The sequence below is a fragment of the Mirounga leonina genome, unplaced genomic scaffold (assembly GCF_011800145.1).
Source record: "Mirounga leonina isolate KUSES-001 unplaced genomic scaffold, KU_Mleo_1.0 Mir_171, whole genome shotgun sequence".
In the NCBI taxonomy this organism is placed as follows: Eukaryota; Metazoa; Chordata; class Mammalia; order Carnivora; family Phocidae; genus Mirounga; species Mirounga leonina.
Window position 1 is genome coordinate 16,179,038 of NW_023270436.1, and position 22,701 is coordinate 16,201,738.

Here is a 22,701-nt window from a genome sequence, read left to right on the forward strand (position 1 = left end):
CAGGGAATCTGCTGCTCCCTCTGACCCTCCTCCCTCTCATGCTCTCTGACTCTCATTCTCTCTGTCTCAAATAAATAAATAAAATCTTTAAAAAAAAAAAAAAAGAATTGTAGTGAAGTTGAGCTAGGTTAGGACTGGGAACGTTTCAGGGTAGAGAGGCAAAAAATTGTCTTCCTGTTTATTGTGGCAGTTAAAATGGGAGAAAAATTTTCCCCCTGCTTTTTGCAGGAAAGAAGGATGAGGTTCTGTGGAACAGGAGTGTAACTGAGGTGATTTAGGCTTGTATTTGGACATACTGAAGATGTTCCATAATTCATCTTTTTTCTAGCTCCTTTCCCTCTTTAGTGACCTATGTTTCTATTCGAAGCCCCCAAAGCTGTATCGTTCTTGGTCAGTTAGCCCTACTTCCAAATAGTCTTCTGGCAATAGACCCTAGAGTTGATTTAAGTCCACAAATGGCTGGACATTGGGGGTTTTAATTTATCAGGCCCATATCTACTGCCTGGAAGTGGCAAGTTTTAACTTTTATTTTTTGATTCAGATGCGAAAAAACCACTTCGCCGGGGAGATAGGATTGGGTTGATGGTTTATCAAATTCCTTCAGCGTCTGCTCCTTGTTAATTCTAATTTCAAAGGCCAACAGGCTCCAGCTGGCTGAAAAAGTAAGCTAAAAGTTTTTTTAATGTTTAGCACTTTGTCGGATGCTCTTTGCTGTTCTTTGAGATGGTTGTGTATAGATAGCTGTGTGTGAAAGCTTTTTAATGATAGGGCAAAGCAAGATCTTGTGCGGGAAGGTACAGAAATGACCCCTACTGTGCTGGGCCTAGAGTCAGCATATCTAAAGGCTTTTGAAATAGCCTTGAACTAAGTTATCCACAATTAACAAATGGCCAGCCAAGTCATAGTTTGCTTTCTGCAGTGTCTTAGCAAAGCCCCTTAAAAACCGTAAGCTTAATCCACATTCAAAATATTTTTGGCCTCATTTTAACATCAAACATTGGACTATATTAAGGAGACAAGAGCTCTCTGCCCAGCTCTGCCCCTTAGTACCTAAGGGGGTTAGGCTAGATCGTTTTCAAACTTTTTTTTTTTTCTTTTTTGGCTATAAAACCCTTCAAATGTATTCTGATAAAGAAGCTCTCCACATAAAACACAAAAGCAGAAGTTTTCTGGAACATTTATTCTTTCATCAAGGGTTTGTTTTTTTCATGACAGGCATTGAGGATCCAATAGTAGTTTTTGGTAGAAGAGGACTGAGTGATGACAAAAATGTATTTCCTCACTCTCCCACCCAAGAAGAAATAACAAATACCACACAAATTGTAAACTCATTTAGTGATGCAGTTCATAATTCTAGTTGTGATTGTTAGCACTCTGACTTGGGCCTTGGGTTTTGGCCCCAGACTTAGTCCTAGGCTGAGAGATTGACTCAGGTACAGCTAGGACGTTTTCTGGTTCAAATCATCATTGGGTTCAAATGAGTCGTCATCCCTGTGGAAGGCAGCACCAGCAGAGAAGCTACAAATGCACTTCAAAAATGAGAAGTAGTGCTGGTTTTACCTTAACCACACACTGCACAGCCAAGAAAAATTAGCAGGAGTTGAGCAAAAAATACAGAGCAAGTATCTCTGGGAGAAGCCCTGAAGCAGCTCGTAGTGAAAGCCGCAGTAGGGTGACAGGGATCTGTTTCTAACACTTTGAGACTGGTCACGTCAGAACAGGAGTCCAAGGCACATGACCTTAAGAGGAGATGTTCTGCTGCTCGTCTCATTAGCCAGATTCTCCTTCAGTTTCAGGCTTTCGACAGGGTGTGACTGATTCACACTCCAGAATGGTAAAGGAATTACAGTTTGAAGCCAGAATGAATAGCCACGATGCCTGATGTTAGACTTTCATAAGTCACCTTCTCAAAACCTGCATCTTCTATCATCTCTTTGAACTCCTCCTAAAACACAAAGATACAGCAAGGAGCACCTGGATTTAAACTCTAGGGCCTTTATTGTAAAATATCAAAGTTTTGTACCTGAGATGGGAACTGTCGGATACTTTCTACAAGATATTGGTAGGACCTCCAATCTCCTGCGATGACCTCTCCCAGGACAGGAATGACCTGGAAGCTATATAGATCATAAAGCCTAAACACAAAGGCAAAAGATTAAGATTAGAACATGCCCTCTGATCAGAAGCAAGAAGGTTTAAGCATGGAGTTATAAATTCAAATGCCTATAGGGGTCAAGTCCCTGAAAGTAATGTGGGCCAGGTGTAAGACCAGTAGGGACTAGTGAGGATGTGGTGACAGGTGCAATTAGGAAGTAGCATAAAAGTGGAGAAGGGGCAGGTACTACTCAGTTCTGACTACTGCCATGTGGGAGTAAGTGCTCAGCGCTGCCCCATATGGTTCCTCAAGTGAAGCTGGAAACTCAGATTTTTATGTGAAACTTCCTGATTTTTAAATACGAACATCTAAGTCAATTTCTTAAAATACGATGAATCAAACAAAATATATCTGTGGGCCAACCTGAGCCTCTGGTTGCTGGTTTGAAACTCTTCTGGCTTAGGTGTTGTCATTCAGAACTGGCTGACTTTGAGGTGGCACTGACCCTTAGAGACTCTGAACTATGAGGTTCATGCTTATCGCTTACTGGCTGTTTTATGTCTGTTTTGGGATGGGGAACCATTGGCTAGCCAATGAGAATAAAGCCCTGTTAACAGTGCCAACCTGGATATGAGGGGATTGTTCACTTGACTAAACTCCAGGCAGAGAAACCGTCCTCCTGGTTTCAGGACTCGATGGGCTTCCTGGAGTGCCTGAGCAAGACAAGGAACAAGAGAACACACTCCTCAGCAGAACTCACTCAATTCCATGAGGCCGCAAGAGCTTTAACTTTGATGGGCATTATAAAAGTTAGCATTTCCCATAGATCCCTTGGCATTCTCAGTTGGAAAGCTGTAGCAGCAGAGATAACCCTACAATATCCTAAATTTTATAGGCATTCTGCTGCCCATGAAGAGAAGGTTACTTGGAGTACTCAGATTGGTACAATCACATGGCGGCCAATTTCACAATTGTCTATTGATTATTTATTTATTAAAAGCTCATCTCGGGGTTTTCTTTTTTTTCTTTCTTTTTTTTTTTTAAGTAAACTCTTTGCTCAACATGGGGTTTGAACTTAAAACCCCAAGATCACCCTTTACCAACAGAGCCAGCCAGGTGCCCCTACAATTACTTATTTAAATCACAATGGATATCCTCTTTGATCTAGGAATTTTACTTCAAGGAACCTATCTTATAGAAGTGCATCTGTTGTAGGGGCACCTGGCTGGCTCAGTCAGTTAAGCATCTGACAGTTTTGGCTCAGGTCAAGATCTCAGGGTCATGAGATCGGTCTCCATGCTGGGCATGGAACCTGCTTAAGATTCTCCCTCTCCCTGTCCCTCTGCTCCTCCCCACCCTCCAAAAAAAAAAAAAAAAGCATCTATTGTAGAGATGATATGCATATAGGTTATTCCCTGCAGCACTGTTTGAACAGCACAAGATTAGAAGCATCTTAACTATTAATGAGATACTGGTTAAATTATGGAATGTCCAGGGGCGCCTGGGTGGCTCAGTCGTTAAGCATATGCCTTTGGCTCAGGTCATGATCCCAAGAGGTCCTGGGATCAAGCCCCGCATCAGGCTCCCTGCTCCACGGGAAGCCTGCTTCTCCCACTCCCCCTGCTTATGTTCCCTCTTGCGCTGTATCCCTCTCTGTCAGATAAATAAATAAAATCTTTAAAAAAAAATAACGAAATGTCTATATAAATGGAATCTACACAGCTATTTAAAAAAAGGAAGAGCCAGGGCTCCTTATGCACTGACATGGAAAAATCTCCCAAGATATATTTTTAAGGGAAAGAAAGCAATGGGCAAAATTTCATATGCTAATATTTGTATAAAAAAAAGAAAAAGAAAAATGTTTAATATTCACCAAACATCTCTGCAAAGGTACACAAGAAATTGGTAATTGGAGGGAGGGAGAGGAGGTGCTGAATGGTTGGGACACAGGGGTGGGAGGCATATTTTCATTGACATGCTCTTTTGTACTTTGAACCTACTCAAAAAATTTTTTTTAATTAGAAGAACTAATAAACTGACTGCATACAAGGGGCAGGTCATAAAAATCAAGCTGAAGTGCACCATAAAGATGTCTCACTTCATCTGGAGCCCCCCATTACAAAAACAAAATGTGGTGCCTTGCACATTGTCTTCAAATGCTTTGGGATAGAATATTGAAGTAGAAATGAAGAAGAGCTGCATTAGGGGGTGCCTGGCTAGATTAGTCGGTAGAGACTTTTGATCTCAGAGCTGGGAGTTGGAGCCCCATGCTGGGTGCAGAGATTACTTAAAGATAAAATCTAAAAAAAAAAAAAAAAAAGATTAAGAGCTAAATGTTCCCTTCTCCCTATAAAGGAACCCATGACTCTAGGTACCTTCTGCCAAAATAAGTGTTTGAGTGCCTTCTGTGTTGGCTTTGGAAACGCCTCTGATCTGCAAACTCAGGCTCAGACAACTTCACAAGTGAGCAGAAACAGATGGAATGCCAGAGCATGACTGACAGCTCAAAGATGTGAATACCAACCCAGGCAACAAAGGCTTCTATGGGGATCTGCTCTGTGGTTTGGGTCTTATTCAATTTTGTGACTAGGAAATTGGCAACTTCAAGGATTGAAACCCCTAAGCCGGAAATAGTCATTCCATTCAAGAGCTGGGCGGAGAGAAGAATCCCTCCCTCTTTCCTCATTTTCTGTGGGGCCGCTGCAGGAGATCTAACAGCACAAGAGTCACACAGGCTAAAGACGCAGCCATATATACCACCTGATCAATGTGTGTGACATTCCGGATCCCAAAGGCAATAGTGTAAACGTCAAACTTGTCATCATCAAAGGGCAGTTCTTCAGCATCTCCCAATACCCAAGCAAGTCCTGAAAGGGAAAATCATTTCTGGTCTCAGTCTGGGTCACTGTCTCTTATGTACCTGGTGAACTGTCAAACCTGAGGAGGGCATTGTGGGAATCCCCCAATTTGCAGTCAGCCAGGCAGAAGTGTGGGCAGCCCACACACCCCACTGATGGCTGACTTCTGAAGTGGGGGCAGTCTGCGGAATCTGAGACTAACTCTGCGAGTCAGTGTCAGAATTGAGCTGAATTATTGCACACCTAGTTGGTGTGGGAGAATTGGAGAACAGTTTGGTGCTGGGGAAAACCATACGTGTGGTATCAGAAACCATCACACATCTGCCTTCATCACTGGGTTCCTGGCCGCTGTCTTCAAGGTGTCACCTCAGCCTGAGAATCTGAATTTCTTCAAGTTTAGCAGGAAGTTCTTTCCCCATGGGTCTCAGAGAAGAACCTGATGAATACTTAGTTATGCCCACCCTCAAGCAATTTTTACCCAACTAAGTGTTTTGTGTAAAGTACCACGGTTAAGATCCCAGGTCTGGGGTTTAAACTGCCAGGATTTTAATTCCAGCTTTATTCACCATTTATTAGCTGTATAAGCTTGAATAAACTACTTTGCCTTGGTTTCCTCATCTGTAAGATGGAGTTAATAATAGTACCAACTTCAGAGGATCATTGGAAGTATTCTAAGTATGGAATTTAGCCTAGTTATACTGGTTCTATTAGAGAATCAAAGTGTCTAGACCCTAAATCTGGTCACAAATTCAGAAAACACCCAGGGAACCCCATAACAGGGTAGCTATGTCCACTAAAGGATCCTGATTCAGCTTTAACATTATTCAACTTGCAGCAAATTAGACATAAAATGCAATATAGAAGGAAGGCTCTATAGAGGAAAGTAAATGAAAACCCTCCTGGAAAGCAAAGTAGTAGTATTTAACAAAACCCTTAAAAATAACGATACCCTGGGGTGCCTGGGTGGCTCATCAGTCAGCTAAGCAGTGGACTCTTAGTTTCGGCTCAGGTCGTGATCTGGAGATGATGGAGGTCTGGAGATCTAGCCCTGTGTGGGGCTCTGTGCTCAGCAGGGTGTCTGCTTCCCCTCTCCCTTTCCCTTTGCCCCTCCCCCAGCTCACACACACTCTCTCTCTCAAATAAATAAATGAATCTTTCAAAAAAAAAAAAAGAAAAACCATATCCTTTGAACCAGCTATTTGATTTTTAGGAGGATGACATTGATGACATCATCATCATCATAGCAACTGCTCTGAGCCCTTGATGGCAGCAGGGTCTACATTATCACTTTACACACATTATCTTATCACATTCCCATATTAACTCCGTGGGATAGCTCTTACTATCCTCCTCATGTTTTAGGTGAGCCAAGTTGAGTATCAGGAAGATGAAAGCAGCTTGCCCAAGATCACCCCGATGGATTGGAACTCAGGTTGTTTTATCCCAGGGCCTGTGTTTTCTTTTTTTTATTTATTTTTAATTTTTTTTTAAGATTTTATTTATTTGACAGAGAGACAGCGAGAGAGGGAACGCAAGCAGAGGGAGTGGGAGAGGGAGAAGCAGGCTTCGTGCTGAGCAGGGAGCCCGATGCGGGGCTTGATCCCAGGACCCTGGGACCATGACCTGGGCTGAACGCAAACGCTTAACCACTGAGCCACCCAGGCGCCCCAGGGCCTGTGTTCTCAATAGCTATGGTATATTACCTCCTACTACAAGGTGGTTTTTATTCTACCATTTTATAGATAAGGTAATTGAGATCTGGAGAGTTTAAACACTTGTCCGAGGTTATATAGAAGGTAAAATTAACAAATGCATGCAAAAATTTACAAATAAGGATGTCACAATGCTGTGCTCTGTGCAAAAGCTTTAGAAAAAAGTGAAAGATCAATTGGTTGCTGGTTATGTAAATTGGTGATGTGAATCTTGGTGATTCACATCCATACAGGAGAATATCATAAATAATGATTTTAAGGAATTTTTAATGACATGGACCTCATGATACAATGCTGAGTTAGGGCAGGATACTAAATTGTATATACAGAAAGTCTTCAATTTTATAAAAAGGAAATGATTAGGAAAAGCTAGGAAGGAAATACATTAAAATACTGGGAGCATCTCTTGATGTTGGAATTATAGGTAACATTTACTTTCTTCTTAATACTTTTGCAAAATCCAAAATTCTCTCAAATATATCACTTTTATAACCTATCAAATACTTTTTAAAAAATATTTTATTATTTAATTAACAGAGAGAGAGAGAGAGACAGGGAGAGAGGGAACATAAGCAGGGGGAGTAGGAGAGGGAGAAGCAGGCCTCCTGCCGAGCAGGGAGCCCAATGCAGGGCTGAATCCCAGGACCCCAGGATCATGACCTGAGCCAAAGGTAGACGCTTAACCAACTGAGACCAGGCGCCCCTCAAATAATTTTTTTTTTTTAAAGATTTTATTTATTTGACAGAGAGAGACACAGCGAGAGAGGGAACACAAGCAGGGAGAGTGGGACAGGGAGAAGCAGGCTCACTGCAGAGCAGGGAGCCCGATGCGGGACTCAATCCCAGGACCCTGGGATCATGACCTGAGCTAAAGGCAGTCGCTTAACCAAATGAGCCACCCAGGCACCCTCAAATAATTTTTTTTAAAGCTCCTGCCCTCAAGGGGCGCCTGGGTGGCTCAGTCATTAAGCTTCTGCCTTCGGCTCAGGTCATGATCCCAGATCGAGCCTCGAGTCGGGCTCTCTGCTCAGCGGGAAGCCTGCCTCTCCGTCTCCCTCTCCCACTCACCCTGCTGTGTTCCTGCTCTCGCTAACTCTGTCAAATAAATAAATAAAATCTTAAAAAAAAAAAAAAGCTCCTGCCCTCAGAACTTCCATTTGGGGAGGAAGTGCTCCATCCACATAAGATGTAAATAAAACACACGAGTGCTATACATAAATATACCTTTCTCATTAACTTACTATTACAAAATAATTTCTAGGATCCTCCTTAGTTTCAACTCTTTTCGTGTGATATTTTTTACAAAGACATCATTGTTGGACATTGAGGAAGCAAGGAAGAAAGATAAGGAAAACTGGCCTATGCAGCACTTAATAATTCATATGCCAGTGGATTTGTCTTGGCAGTGAGGAGAGGCTGAAGGACAAGCTATGCTATGGAAGGGATGATTCCAGAAATGGAGCATTCCCTATCATTTCTATCCTTGTTCTCCATTCCTTATGGTTGAGCACCAGAGAGAAGGGAAACAAGTTTTTCAGTAGGAGTAAGGAAACATAGTGCCTTTGTCTAAAAACACTAAGGACTGTCTGCTTTCTGATCAGCACTGAGGGTTAACAAAAGAGCCCTTCATCTTGGAGGCCAAGTGGGCTGTGGTCCGTCTAGGCAGCTCGTTCTGGGGGTGGGGGGTGGAGGAGGAAGAATTGAACTAAAATAACCATAGTCACTCCTGGGGGGAGGGGGAGCACAGGACCGCTGAGGTTGACCCGAGGACCTTTATTTTCTTTGTCCCAGACCACTGCCTCACAGTAGCTGCCTGCAGGGCTTGGTCAGCTGGGGAGAGGCCAGGGCAGTGGCTCCAGAGAGCCTGCCAAACCCTTACTTCTACTTGATAAAGTTGGGGGGAGTATTTTAAGAGATGAAAACAAACAGCAAAATGTGAAATCTACTTCTTTAAGCTTGGGCACAAATTGTCCATTTTCAGGGTGCAGTGGGTTCCCCGAGACGTGCAGTCACTCTCCTATCTGCTGCTGACAGGAGCACTGTTTCGGGGGTTTCTTTAATTCTATCAGCTGGGGCCTCAGAGGAACAGATGCCCAGACGAGGGAGGAGTGCAAAAGGGGTCTTCTTTGCGGGGAGAACATCTGGGGTTGGATAAAAGGAAGAGGAAGCAAGACTGAGTGGGGAAAGCCTGTAGACCTCGATGCAGATCCGATAAAGCCTTAGCCAGCCCAACAGGGAGCTCTGGAGCACGGCCAGCAAAGAGCCCAACCTGGAGGTGGAGGCAGAGCCCGAAGGATGTAGGAGCTTGTGTCCGAAGCACAAGTTCCTGCGTTAAGGTCAGAGCACCTTCCCAGCTTCCACATGCGTCAAACCCTCTGAGTACTGACGGGGACTGGGATGACTCCAAAACAGGACACTGGGGTCAGCAGGGAGTTGCTGGGAATTGAAAGCAAAACTTCCGTCTCAGAGTCCAAGAGCTAAGATCCCAAGACTCAGCTCCGATTTGGGATCTGCCGTTTAAAAGTTGTGTTACTTGAGCAGAGGCACTTTACTCAAGCAGCTCTTTGGGCTTTGGTTATCAGCTCCATCACATGGGGCTGGTCATCACACTAACTCCCTGGGTTGCCGAAATAATGTACATAACAGCACACGAACTGGATTCAGGCACACAAATTATCTTCGACTCCTGCCTATCTATGTTTTTGAAAATAAAGCACTTCAACCTTTTATATATCCCATCTTACTTCATAAACACACAAACATTTCCACTGTCTACTTCCCATACGATTTACCAGCTTTGTGTCCTTGAGCACGGGCTTTCTGCTTTCCAATCTTTAGCATCTCCTTGTTGATGTCACAGACCACAACCCGGGAACCGCCCAAAGGATCATCTTCACTTTGGTACTTTTTGGCAATTTCTTCCCAGGACAAATTTTGCTGGGCCCGTAACTGCCTCTTCTGCTTTCCCTTATGCTGTGCCTGGACATAATTAAGGAACCGGAATGCAATGTCACCTGTGGGAAGCCAACAGGAGGAAAGATGCAAACATAAACACACGCAAAAATCCAACATTTCCAAAACCAAACAGAGCAACAAAGGTACAAGATTTGAGGAATATCCAAAAATTGAAGTGTCTCTTCATTTCTATGCTAACTTAAAAAAAAAAAATTGGGGTGCCTGGGTGGCTCAGTCAGTTAAGTGTCTGCCTCCGGCTCAGGTCATGATCTCTGGGTTCTGGGATGGAGTCCCGCGTTGGGCTCCTTGTTCAACAGGGAGCCTGCTTCTCCCTCTGCTTGCTGCTTCCCCCTGCTTGTGCTCTCTCTAACAAATAAATAAAATCTTTAAAAAAAAACACATTTTTTTAACTTCTAATATTCTTTTTTTTTTAAGATTTTTATTTATTTTTATTTTTTTATTATTTTTTAAGATTTTATTTATTTATTTGAGAGAGAGAGAGCACATGAGAGGGGGGACGGTCAGAGGGAGAAGCAGGCTCCCTGCCGAGCAGGGAGCCCGATGCAGGACTCGATCCAGGGACTCCAGGATCATGACCTGAGCCGAAAGCAGTCGCTTAACCAACTGAGCCACCCAGGCGCCCTAAGATTTATATATTTTTTAAAGATTTTGTTTATTTGACAGAGAGACACAGCGAGAGAGGGAACACAAGCAGGGGGAGTGGGAGAGGGAGAAGCAGGCTTCCCGCTGAGCAGGGAGCCTGACGTGGGGCTCAATCCCAGGACCCTGGGATCATGACCTGAGCCGAAGGCAGACGCTTAACGACTGAGCCACCCAGGCGCCCCAAGATTTTATTTTTAAGTAATCTCTCTACCCAACATGGGGCACAAACTCACAACCTCAAGATCAAGAGTCCCATGTTCTACTGACTGTGCCAGCCAGGCGCCCCGTTAACTTCTAATATTCTTAAAAACCTTTAAAAAATTGCATAAGTAATGCATGGACACATTCTCGCTATAAAAGACTCACCCAAATTTATGATGATGTCTTGCCCCTCATCTCTGCTTGCCTCTATCTTCCCAATATATTTAGATCACATTTCATAGTCCCTCATAGATTCTTTTGTAAACTAGAGTAACAGACTAATATTTTATTTCTATTTCATCAATAGATGAAATAGATGAAATAGATTACAGATGGTACCTCTTGACTCCTTTCAACCTTCTACTGTGGGCACTTTTACACTGTCAAGACTGATAACATACTGTTTGTTCAGTAGCTATAATTTTGTCTTCTGTGCTTTGCTGGAGTCTACAAGCTGAAAAGTGTTTATGTTATTGTGACCAGGTAAATACTGTTTGGGCCAAGACAGTGCTTTCTAGGATCACATTTCCTTTCTTATAATGTTGTTTGTCTCTGTTTTTCTTACACCAGTTGCAAGAAATATATCCTTAAGTTTTTCTAGTCTCTTCAACAAATTAGGTATTCTCCAGTCCCTTTCCTATATATTTAAATCTTTTATATGAAACAGCTTAAAAACACAGGGATCATATTATACACATAGCTATTCAACTTGTTTTCTTTCTCTTCCCACTGAGTATGTCTTTGAGAACCTTCCATCAGTACTTATAGGTTTTCCACATTCTTTAAATAGCTACATGATATTTCATAGAATGGATGTACCTTAATTTAAAACAATTTCTTTACTGAGGCAGAAATAGGTTATTTCCAAGTTTTCACTACTACTAAAAACGATGCAGTGAGCATATTTGTAGCTATATATTTTTAAAAAGTCTTTTTTAGTACATGGGATTACCTTCCAATTACATTTTCTAAATGGGCAGTTGCCAGCACGTAGTAATGCTGCAGGTGAAGACACAGAAGTAGGCAGCTCTGACCGAAGCCTTTCTGTAGCTGTATCTTTGTGCAAGTTTTTTTTTTTTTTTTTTAAGACTAGATATGGAGATTTGGAATTGTGGGATCCTAGACTATAAAGATTTTAGATTTTAATAGATTCTGTTAAATTGTCCTCCGTTGAGCAAACAATGAATCATGGAACACTACATCAAAAACTAATGATGTAACGTATGGTGATTAACATAACATAATAAAAAAATAGATAAATAAATTGTCCTCCATTGAGCAAGGTGTCTTACTACCTTCTGAGTTTCCACTGGGGAGAAGACCACACCAACAAAGACACACATAAACATGTTTCACACATGGAGATTGTTCCTCTGTCATTTCTTATTCTATATTATTCTATTGGTATAGATTATCAAATTATTACATTATATGACCCATTATTCTAATGTAATTTAACATGTACATTAACCATATAATAACATCACCAAGATGCATTGTAGAAACCCATAACGTTTTTCTCCCCAGACATCTAGTGTACACCAAGTAACAAAGGACCATGTATAAACAATTGAGCTTTTGATTTCTGATATGATAATGGATTAGGCAGAAAGCTTATGGAATATGAGAAAGGGCATCCCCCCCAAAGAAAGAGGGAAAGTGGATTAAAGGTTAAACGGAAAATAAAAGTCATTCACATGGTGAGATGTCACTGGAGTAAAAAAGTGATCTTTTTACTTTGTAACCCTGTGCATTTTAGAAAAATGACAGGCATAAAGCTGATATTTTGTGCTTTTGAGTGACATTTAGTTAAAAAGAGTAAACCTTTCTTAGGAGTGTACTGATTTTCTTTTAAGATTTTATTTATTCAGGGGTGCCTGGGTGGCTCAGTCGTTGGGCGTCTGCCTTCAGCTCGGGTCATGATCCCAGGGTTCTGGGATCGAGCCCCGCATCGGGCTCCCTGCTTCTCCCTCTCCCTCTGCTGTTCCCCCTGCTTGTGCGCTCTCTCTCTCTCTGTCAAATGAATGGATAATAATGAATTTCGTTTGTTTTTTTTTTTTTTAAAGATTTTATCCATTCATTTGACAGAGAGAGAGAGATAGCGAGAGCAGGAACACAAGCGGGGGAGTGGGAGAGAGAGAAGCAGGCTTCCCGCAGAGCAGGGAGCCTGATGCAGGGCTGGATCCCAGGACCCTGGGATCATGACCTGAGCCAAAGTCAGACGCTTAAGAATTGAGCCACCCACACGCCCCAGGAGTGTGCTGATTTTTAATTACCATCTTCAGCCTAACAGTAGGTAAGCTAGCTCATTCCAACAAGAGCACTAATTTCTACAAAAGGTGCTCAGCGATATTTGAGGATACTCGACTGGACATTACCTGTGCCTCCAGCAACATCAAGCAGCTGGGTCCCAGGAAACGGGTGCATCTTCGAGAGCAGTAAATCCTTCCAAATACGATGGATACCAAGACTCATCATATCATTCATCATATCATACTTCTTGGCCACACTTTCAAACACATGATAGACTGACATAGGAGAAATAAAACACAATTGTGCTATTAACAAGATTAACTAGGGGAAGTCCTAAATGAGAGAGGAGGAAGCTTTTCTCCCCTGAAGTTGCCCGTCTTTGTCAGGTGAAGTTAAGCTATACTGCTTGATACCCAAATCTGCCCCGTAACCCGTTTTAAAAAAGGCTTTAGTTACTTCATGTAAGAAACCAACCTCTTTTCTGCTGTCTTAGTTACCTTTATCTAGGACCACTACCCCATGCACCTACTTGGTACTAAGTAGGTTTCCATTTCTTAGAGGATGGGGGGGGGTAATGGAATTTTTCTAATAGTTATTATAATCGAAAACAACAGAATCATTAGAAATACATGACTAATGGATGGGAAAGCCTGAGCTCATCCCTGCCTGGATCACAGAGAAAAAGCTCAGGTACAATTAGGTGGGCAGATGAATGGCAAGATGTGAATCAGGGCCAAGCCACACTGCAGAGGGCCCTCATAAATGTCATAAATTTGACAGGATCAAGGGAGAATATGGAATCTGGTCTAGTGGGAGAAGGAATTTACTATTTAAGGCACTTTAAAACACAGGCTGCATTTAACTTCTTTATACCTGTTTCTCTGTCCATAAGATGAAAAACTCTGGGACGCCTGAGTGGCTCAGTCAGTTAAGCGTCTGCCTTCAGCTCAGGTCATGATCCCAGGGTCCTGGGATTGAGTCCCGCATCAGGCTCCCTGATCCGCGGGGAGCCTGCTTCTCCCTCTGTCTCTGCCTCTCTCTCTCTCTATCTCTCATGAATAAATAAATAAAATCTTTAAAAAAAAAAAAAAAAGAAAAACTCAGAGCCAGCTCCCCATCACCCTGCTATAAGGCTGAATTAGGTAATGAAGGGGAGATGCTTTGTTTCTCAAATGAAATGTGCTGCATAGATCCACGACATCACTGTCCTCTGCTGAATCAGCAGACTATAGCGCCGCTCCTGAACTCAATCTTGAATGCCTTTCTCAACCCCAGGATCTCCAAGCTTGCTTTTTTGTTTGTTTTTGGGGTATTCACGGACACTACAGCTCAACCCACCGAGTATAAGCAATCTTTGCTTTGCATGGTTCCAATATACATGAATTTCAGTGACTGTGGTTTAGTTAAACAACACCAGTCCCCCAGCAACATCATTCATGTGCAGTGGTGTATTAACTGTGAGTAACCGCATAAAGTACCAACTTCACTGGTAGTTCTTCAGCCCATAAGTCACTCTGTAAATAACAGACATGCATCATGATCAGTAACCAATTATGTCACTTCTTTCAGTTTGCACTTGGTAGGTCACTACATATCAGTCATTCAGTTCACACACAGCAAAGCATGTAGATGTGTTACTTCCTTATCTCTCAGTTTTAAACACATGTGGGATTTTACAAAACTAGGTAATTGAAAGAGGAAATTGGCCAACGAAAATGAAAGCACTGCAAAGAAATGAAAAGTGGTAATACTGGAAGTGAAATGGCCATGGGGTTATAGGTGAAACAGCTGACTGTGGGAATGTTGATGCTCGAGAGACTCCAGATATGCAGCCAGAAGATCTATGTGAAGATGAACTTATGGATATAAATGAGGATGTGGTTGTGATGAAAAGGTTGAAGATGTCCCAGAGGAAATGATGCCAGCAAAAAATCTCACCCTAGAGGAATTCTTGGAGATATTTCATGACATTGACAGTGAAAGGATAAAATGTTACAAGCTGATTAAAATTTAGAAAGCAGTACAGCAATTTACCAAGGCATAGAGAAGATGCTTGCTCCCTACTATAAATTATATGACTAGAAGGTAGCAAACACTGTTCAAACTACTCTTGGTACATATTTTTTATGAAGGACTAAAACAACGTAATGTTTCTAATTTTTTATTAGAATTTTAATTAAAAAACAAACTTAAAATTTAAAAATTCTACATTAAGTTAAAACTAAACCTTATTTTAAATTATAGTTTGCTAAATATTAACTTTACTATTTATTTCATTTCTCTATACATTTATAACAAAAAGAGAGTTTTTGATGTTCAATAATTTCTTAATTTTTTAAAGTAAACTCTATGCCCAATGTGGGGCCTAAACTCACGACCCTGAGATCAAGAGTCACTGACTGAGCCAGTCAGGAACCCCTGATGTTCAATAATTTTTAGAGGTCCTAGGACATTTGTAATTTTCCCCATTGATTATTAATATCACTGTGCATGATTTCAGCATGCACGGTCATTTTTACAGTCCTGCACTACTGTGCAAAGGGAAGACTGCCTGTACTTCAGTGTTGGGTCTCCATCTGGGAGATATATATTTAGCTCAGTTGGATAACCTCTTCTTTGCTTGTGTGTGTGAAATACTGTTTTCGTTTTTTTTTTTTTAAAGATTTTTATTTATTTATTTGACAGAGAGAGACATAGTGAGAGAGGGAACACAAGCAGGGGGAGTGGAAAAAGGGAGAAGCAGGCTTCCTGCCGACCTGGGAGCCTGATGCGGGGCTCAATCCCAGGACTCTGGGATCATGACCTGAGCCGAAGGCAGACGCTTAACGACTGAGCCACCCAGGTGCCCCTGAAATATTGTTTATATTTTGTAAAGTACAATACAGAAGTTAGGCATTATTATCATTTTGGAAGCAACCCACCTAGATTAAAATCTCTGGCTCTGCCACTTACTAGCAAAATCTTGGGCAAGTGACTTACTATGTCTCTTTCAACAGTTTCTTCATCTATAATATCAGGCTATTAGTCTCTACCTTATAAGGTATTTACAGGAATTAATGTAAAGTATTCTACAAGGTTTCAAGTCCTTAAGTTTACTATCCTTTTACTTGGCTTCTCTTATTTCACAAGCACTTATCAAGCTTTTAATGTGCATCAGGCACTGAAATACAGACATGAATGAGCCACTGTCCTAACTTTCTGGGGATTCACTCCAGTGAAATAAATTTAAAATCAATATTCAAAGAGTTACAGTAGAGGTATGTATTTAGTAAGGCTGAGGTCAGACGTAAGACAATGTAGTAGTCTTTAAGAGGATGGGATATTCCATTGTGATTTCTTTCTCTTTATTTCCTGGGTGACCATAGGCCAAGTGAAGGAAACTCTCAGACCTCACCATATCCACCTGTTAAATGGACATAATACCTTCCCCATTATAAATGGTACAGCTGGAGTTTAAAACAGTCCTTTCCTTTCACATGCCTATAGCACAATGCTGGACACAAAAACTGCTCAACAATATCTAACCTTTATTGGGCAATTACGAAGTGCCAGGCACTGTTCAAAATATTTTAATGTATGAAGTAATCTAATCCTCATTATAACTCTAAGAGAAAAGTTACTATTATTCCTACTCACACAATTTGAAAGCTGAGGGACAGGGAAGATAGTTTTCTCTTTCCTTTCTATAAAAAATGGCCCTACCCTTTGGCAAGAGGTGAAGAACATGAGCTCTGTAGTCACACCAAAGTGGGTTGGAAGATTGGTTCGGCCACATATAAATTGGGCAAGTTCTTGTTTAATCTCGAAGTCTCAATTTCCTCATGTGTAATTTGGGGATAACAATACCATTGTTCGGAGGTTGAAATGAAAATTGAGAATAAGGGGTGCTGGGTGGCTCGGTTGTGTGAGCGTCTGCCTTCGGCTCAGGTCATATGATCCCAGAGTTCTCCGATCGAGCCCCGCATCGGGCTACCTGCTCAGCGGGAAGCCTGCTTCTCCCTCTCCCACTCCCCCTGCTTGTGCCCCCTCTCTCGCTGTCTCTCTCTCTCTCTGTCAAATAAGTAAAATCTTTTAAAGAAGAAAGAAAAGAAAAAAGAAAATTGGGAATAAAATCTGCATGGTGCCTGGCACATCATAAACACCCAGTTTTTGGGATTTAGTGATAATTACTGTGTTTAACAAGAGGAGGCATCTAAGCTCTGCGATGTCAGGCTGGTAGGGTGGGGGCGGGGGGACTCCTTGGAGGTCAGGACTGCACAGGCTACGGCATCCGCGTCAACAGGACGTTAAATCATCTCCTAGCTGAGCAGAAGAAACTAGATCGCAGATAGATCCCTCCGTCCGCCCTCTCGCCCCTTTCACCTTTGCCCCCCTTCTCCTCCTCCGACACAGTCTCAAACCCGAAATGTGTTTCCGTTTCCCGCTTCTCTTGGGACAAGTGCCGCGCACCCAACGGGCCCCTGGGCCAGGAGCTACGAAACCCGGGGAGCCGGCAGCACCGCATCACCCACGACCACCTAGGACCGCAGTAGCTCCATAGGGCGCAGCTCCTGTGGGCCGCCATCTTGGCAGTAGGGTGACGGCGGCCGGATATTACGTATGTTGCATCACTAGAGGGCCAACGGTGGCCGGTAGGAGACATTATTAGCCTAAGGCGTCCTGAAACCCTTTATTAGGGAGTTATGCGTGTGACCTCTGGGATCCGGAGGCTATTTAGTTTTTGAGTACCGGAAATCGCTTCTTCTCTCTCTTCCCACTTTGAATATAGAATTCACCAGAAATGAAGGGACCTTAGGATAAGTCCCAATCACCTCTCAGCGGCCATGTCTCTGAATCTTGTTAAGCAGCAGTATGAATGCTAACTCGCAAGATAACCATTAACTCTTGTTTTCCGGTGCAGAAGTAGGAAACCAAGGTACCCTGTGGTTACAAGGCAAGAGATTACAAGGTCAATTCTCTTAAACTTTGATGTGCCTAAGAATCACCTGGTTTGATCTTTTTTTTTTTTTTTTTTAAGATATTTATTTATTTATTTATTTGACCGAGAGAGACACACCGAGAGAGGGAACACAAGCTGGGGGAATGGGAGAGGGAGAAGCAGGCTTCCTGCTGAGCAGGGAGCCCAATGTGGGGCTCGATCCCAGGACCCTGGGATCATGACGTGAGCTGAAGGCAGACACTCAACGACTGAACCACCCAGGCGCCCCTGGTTTGATCTTTAAAATGCAGATTCCGGTGGGCGCCTGGGTGGCTCAGTGGGTTAAGCCTCTGACTTTTGATTTCCCTCAGGTCATGATCTCAGGCTCTTGAGATCAAGCCCCCGTAGGGCTCCATGCTGGAAGTGGAGCCTGCTTGGGATTCTCTCTCTCTTCCTTTGCCCCTCCTTTCTATCTTCTCCTCTCCAAAAGAAAAAAGAAGAAGAAGCAGCAGCAGCAGATTCCTGGGCCCAAATATCAGAGATTTTAAATCTGTACAGTAGGGATGGGCATTGGGGATCCTTATTGAACAATCTTCCGTGGTGGTTCTTTTTTTTTTTTTTTTTTAAGATTTATTTATTGGGGGTGGTGTAGCATAGGGAGAGGGAGAGAGAGAATCCAAAGCAGCCTCCACACCCAGCGCAGAGTCCCATGCAGGGCTGGATTTCAGGACCCTGAGATCATGACCTGAGCCAAAATTAAGAGTCTGATGCTCAACCCACTGAACCATCCAGGAAATCTGCAAACTCCTGTGGTGATTCTGATGCAAGGAATTGGCAGACCATTCTTGAGAAACGTGTGCTAGACTACACTGAAAAATAAATGTATAGGGGTGCCCGGGTGGCTCAATCGTTAAGCGTCTGTCTTAGCCTCAGGTCATGATCCCCGGGGTCCTGGGATCAAGCCCCACATCAGGCTCCCCACTCAGCAAGGAGCCTGCTTCTCCCTCTCCCTCAGCCTGCTGCTCCCCCTACTTGTGCTCTCTCTCTCTCTGTCAAATACATACATAAAATCTTAAAAAAAAAAACAAAAACGTACAAAAGGCTGTTCTTTGGTCTTTACATTTTATGTACCTAAGAAATTTATAAATGGGAAGGAAAGCTCTGGTGTCTAGTTAGTGAGTCAGACCCAATCACCACTCACCCTCCTTCTTCTGCTGTCACAAAGCTACACTTCTAGCGCCAACTGGCATAGCGTGGATGTTTACTTCCAACCCAGATTTTCCGGTTCTTTTTTTATGGAAAGGGTAATGTAGACCATCTTGAGCAAAAGAGGATGGAGGTGGTGAGTTTTGCTTGGATTTCTATGTTTCTGCTTTGATTCTCTTTTTAAATGTATGTTTCCTGTAAATATTTCACAAGGAGAAAGCGCCAAGGACCCTAAGAAACTATTTTGAAAATGAAGAATCTCTTCCTGGTTTAATGTGTAGCCTGACAGATGGACACCTACTGCTTTCTTTTGGAAGAGCTGCACGGGTTTTTCTTCTTTCCCTCTCTTTTATTTTTAAAAGTGATAGAAAGAAGGAATGATTCATCCATGTAATTAGAGTTCTCACATCATTGTTAAAGGAAATAAAAATTCATCAAGGAAACTTATATCTTCCATATCTAGTCATACATGAGAATGGACCTCAGGCTTTGGGGCTGTTCCTTGTAGACATCAAAGTAAATTTCCAAACAAACCAACATTATGTATTTGTTCTCATTTCAATATGACTTGCGGGGAAAAAAACTGCAAAAGGTGAAGCAGGACAAGGACTCATGAAGGCCATTTTAAGGAAATTTAAAAATACGAGATTAATATCTAGTTTTCTTTCTTTCTTTTTTTTTTTTTTAAAGATTTTATTTATTTATTTGAGAGCCAGAGACAGAGATAGTGAGTGAGAACACTGAGCGGGGAGGAGAGGGAGAAGCAGGCTCCCCACTGAGCAGGGAGCCCAATGCGGGGCTTGATCCCAGGACCCTGGGATCATGACCTGCGCCGAAGGCAGACGCTTAACCGACTGAGCCACCCAGGTGCCCTAGTATCTAGTTTTCTTTATTCAAGTTAAAACTATTAATTTCAAGAAATTGATTGACTTATATATACATTACTTAATTTTTTTTAAAGATTTTATTTATTTATTTGAGACAGAAAGAATGAGAGACAGAGAGCATGAGAGGGAGGAGGGTCAGAGGGAGAAGCAGACTCCCTGCCGAGCAGGGAGCCCGATGCGGGACTCAATCCCGGGACTCCAGGATCATGACCTGAGCCGAAAGCAGTCGCTTAACCAACTGAGCCACCCAGGCGCCCCATTACTTATTAATATTTTGTATCGCACGTGATGATGTATAAGGAGCCAAAAAGGACCCAATTAGGGGAATTCTAGGATTTTGTCGATTTATTTGTTCATATAGGACTGCTGAAATTCCACTCACCCTTCTGTGCTCAGCTCAAGTGATGCCTCTCTGGGAAGCCTTCCTCTACTCCCCACCCCTAACTGTTTGTACACCTCTCCTTGGAGGCTTTGCTATAGTCAGCATTTTTAAATTTTTTTTAAATTTTTTATTCTTATGTTAATCCCCATACATTGCATCATTAGTTTTAGATGTAGTGTTCCATGATTCATTGTTTGTGCATAACACCCAGTGCTCCATGCAGAACGTGCCCTCCTCAATACCCACCACCAGGCTAACCCATCCTCCCACCCGCCTCCCCTCTAGAACCCTCAGTTTGTTTTTCAGAGTCCATTGTCTCTCATGGTTCGTCTACCCCTCCGATTTCCCCCCCTTCATTCTTCCCCACCTGCTACCTTCTTCTTCTTCTTTTTTTTTTTCTTAACATATATTGCATTATTTGTTTCAGAGGTACAGATCTGAGATTCAACAGTCTTGCACAATTCACAGCGCTTACCAGAGCACATACCCTCTCCAGTGTCTATCACCCAGTCACCCCATCCCTCCCACCCTACCCCCCACTCCAGCAACCCTCAGTTTGTTTCCTGCGATTAAGAATTCCTCATATCAGTGAGGTCATATGATACATGTCTTTCTCTGTTTGACTTATTTCGCTCAACATAATACCCTCCAGTTCCATCCACGTCGTTGCAAATGGCAAGATCTCATTCCTTTTGATGGCTGCATAATATTCCATTGTATATATATACCACATCTTCTTTATCCATTCATCTGTCGATGGACATCTTGGCTCTTTCCACAGTTTGGCTATTGTGGACATTGCTGCTATAAACATCGGGGTGCACATACCCTTTCGGATCCCTACTTTTGTGTCTTTGGGGTAAATACCCAGTAGTGCAATTGCTGGATCATAGGGTAGCTCTATTTTCAACTTTTTGAGGAACCTCCATAGCTATAGTCAGCATTTTGTGTTAACTTTATTATAGCTCTTGTTACCATCTTCCCTTGTAGTTTTTCATCCCTACTTGCTCCCTCCCTCCCTCCTTTCCTTTCTTTTGGGTGAATGATCTGTTATTTAGTCAGTTTTGTTTACAAGTGAAACTCTGGGAATTCAAAATTAACATCCTTGCTAGTGAACTTGCTACAGACAGCAGGAAAATCTTCACCCTTGTGTTCCACATTGTTTGGCTATGTTTTATCCAAATGCACCCTTATGAGCTGGCTGCCATCCAGTTTCACGTGGATTCTCTTGCCCATAATTTCATTTGGGAAGACTAAGCCCTCCAGGATTGTACCATGCACAACTGTCAGGGTGGAACACTTGCTTATTTTTTGTACAACTTTTTTGAGTTGGCTCAGGCAATGGGCAACAAAGACATTGCACTTCCCACTGAACTTTTTCTCCAGTTTATGAAATAGCTGGACTTAGATTTTCTGGGAAGATTTCAACTGAGGAATGGGAACAAAGATTAATAGCTTTCTGACCACCAATTTAAGTTTCCTTGGCTGTTGTTATATTCAACTCCCTTAGCTGGTCCTTGAGTTTTGAGTTCATTTTCAGCTCAAGGATAGCTTAGGAGGTGCTGGACTCTTCCATAGCTATTGGGCTTCATGATATTTTGGCTCGAACTGAACATGGCCTACTCTCTTTGGTGAGCACTGGCCTAACCACTATAGTTTCTTATTTGCTTAATTTACTTAGGAAACCGTGAGTATATTAAGACCTCAATCTGAATATATTTTGGCATTCCTTGTGCTCAGCACAGTGTCTGGCATATAATAGGTTTCTAACTAGCTGAGGTTAGTCTGAAAAATTATGTATTCATCTCTTTAACAGTGTGTGTATGTGATCCTTCAAATCTCAAACTGCTATGGTTGAAAGGAATCATTTATAATTTTCCAAAGTACAGATGGCTGTGATGAGATTTTCTAATCTCAGTGTCCATATTTGTAATATGGAGAGCTTGTTATCTCATAGGTGGTTGAGAACATCACTTATTAACTATGTGATGGTGGGTAACTGATCTAAACTTTTTTTTTTTAAAGATTTTATTTATTTATTTATTTGAGAGAGAGAGAGAGAAACAGCATGAGAGGGGATAGGGTCAGAGGGAGAAGCAGGCTCCCCGCTGAGCCGGGAGCCCGCCGTGGGACTCGATCCCAGGACTCCGGGATCATGACCTGAGCTGAAGGCAGTCACTTAACCAACTGAGCCACCCAGGCGCCCTGATCTAAACTTTTTGAACCAGTTTCCTTGTCTTTAAATTTGAGTTAATGTGAGGATTAAGTGTGATAATCCATATAACCCACAATGCAATGCCTGCTAATGATAAGCACTCGATGATAATACTATTAACAATGAAATGAAGTATTAACAATGACATATATAGGGCACCTGGGTGGCTCAGTTGGTTAAGCGACTGCCTTCAGCTCAGGTCATGATCCTGGAGTCTCAGGATCGAGTCCCGCATCGGGCTCCCTGCTGGGCAGGGAGTCTGCTTCTCCCTCTGACCCTCCTCCCTCTCATGCTGTCTCTCATTCTCTCTCTCTCAAATAAATAAATAAGATCTTTAAAAAAAAAAACAATGACAT

General features: G+C 42.4%; 1 protein-coding gene and 1 pseudogene across 1 annotated transcript; both read right to left on the minus strand.

Moving 5' to 3' along the window:
- Positions 1 to 1,386: 1,386 nt before the first annotated feature.
- COQ5 (coenzyme Q5, methyltransferase) lies at positions 1,387 to 17,321 on the minus strand. Its single transcript, XM_035017148.1, has 7 exons — positions 17,100 to 17,321; positions 12,863 to 13,012; positions 9,458 to 9,679; positions 4,856 to 4,962; positions 2,720 to 2,808; positions 2,024 to 2,135; positions 1,387 to 1,945 (listed from the first exon to the last, which is right to left on the minus strand). Exons 1-7 carry the CDS (start codon positions 17,299 to 17,301, stop codon positions 1,844 to 1,846), a joined length of 984 nt encoding a protein of 327 aa, XP_034873039.1. The 5' UTR covers positions 17,302 to 17,321; the 3' UTR covers positions 1,387 to 1,843.
- A 3,710-nt stretch (positions 17,322 to 21,031) lies between these two features.
- LOC118018694 lies at positions 21,032 to 22,126 on the minus strand (annotated as a pseudogene).
- Between the last annotated feature and the right edge of the window lie 575 nt (positions 22,127 to 22,701).

Bases quoted from the DNA above. Each gene is read 5' to 3' on its own strand.
- COQ5 (XM_035017148.1), bottom strand. From the start codon at position 17,301: ATGGCGGCCCACAGGAGCTGCGCCCTATGGAGCTACTGCGGTCCTAGG. The intron at 13,013-17,099 runs GTGAAAGGGGCG...CTCCTATGTCAG, and splicing joins GGAGGAGAAGGGGGGCAAAG to TCTATCATGTGTTTGAAAGT. The intron at 4,963-9,457 runs GTAAATCGTATG...TTTCCCTTTCAG, and splicing joins TGCTCAAGGACACAAAGCTG to GACTTGCTTGGGTATTGGGA.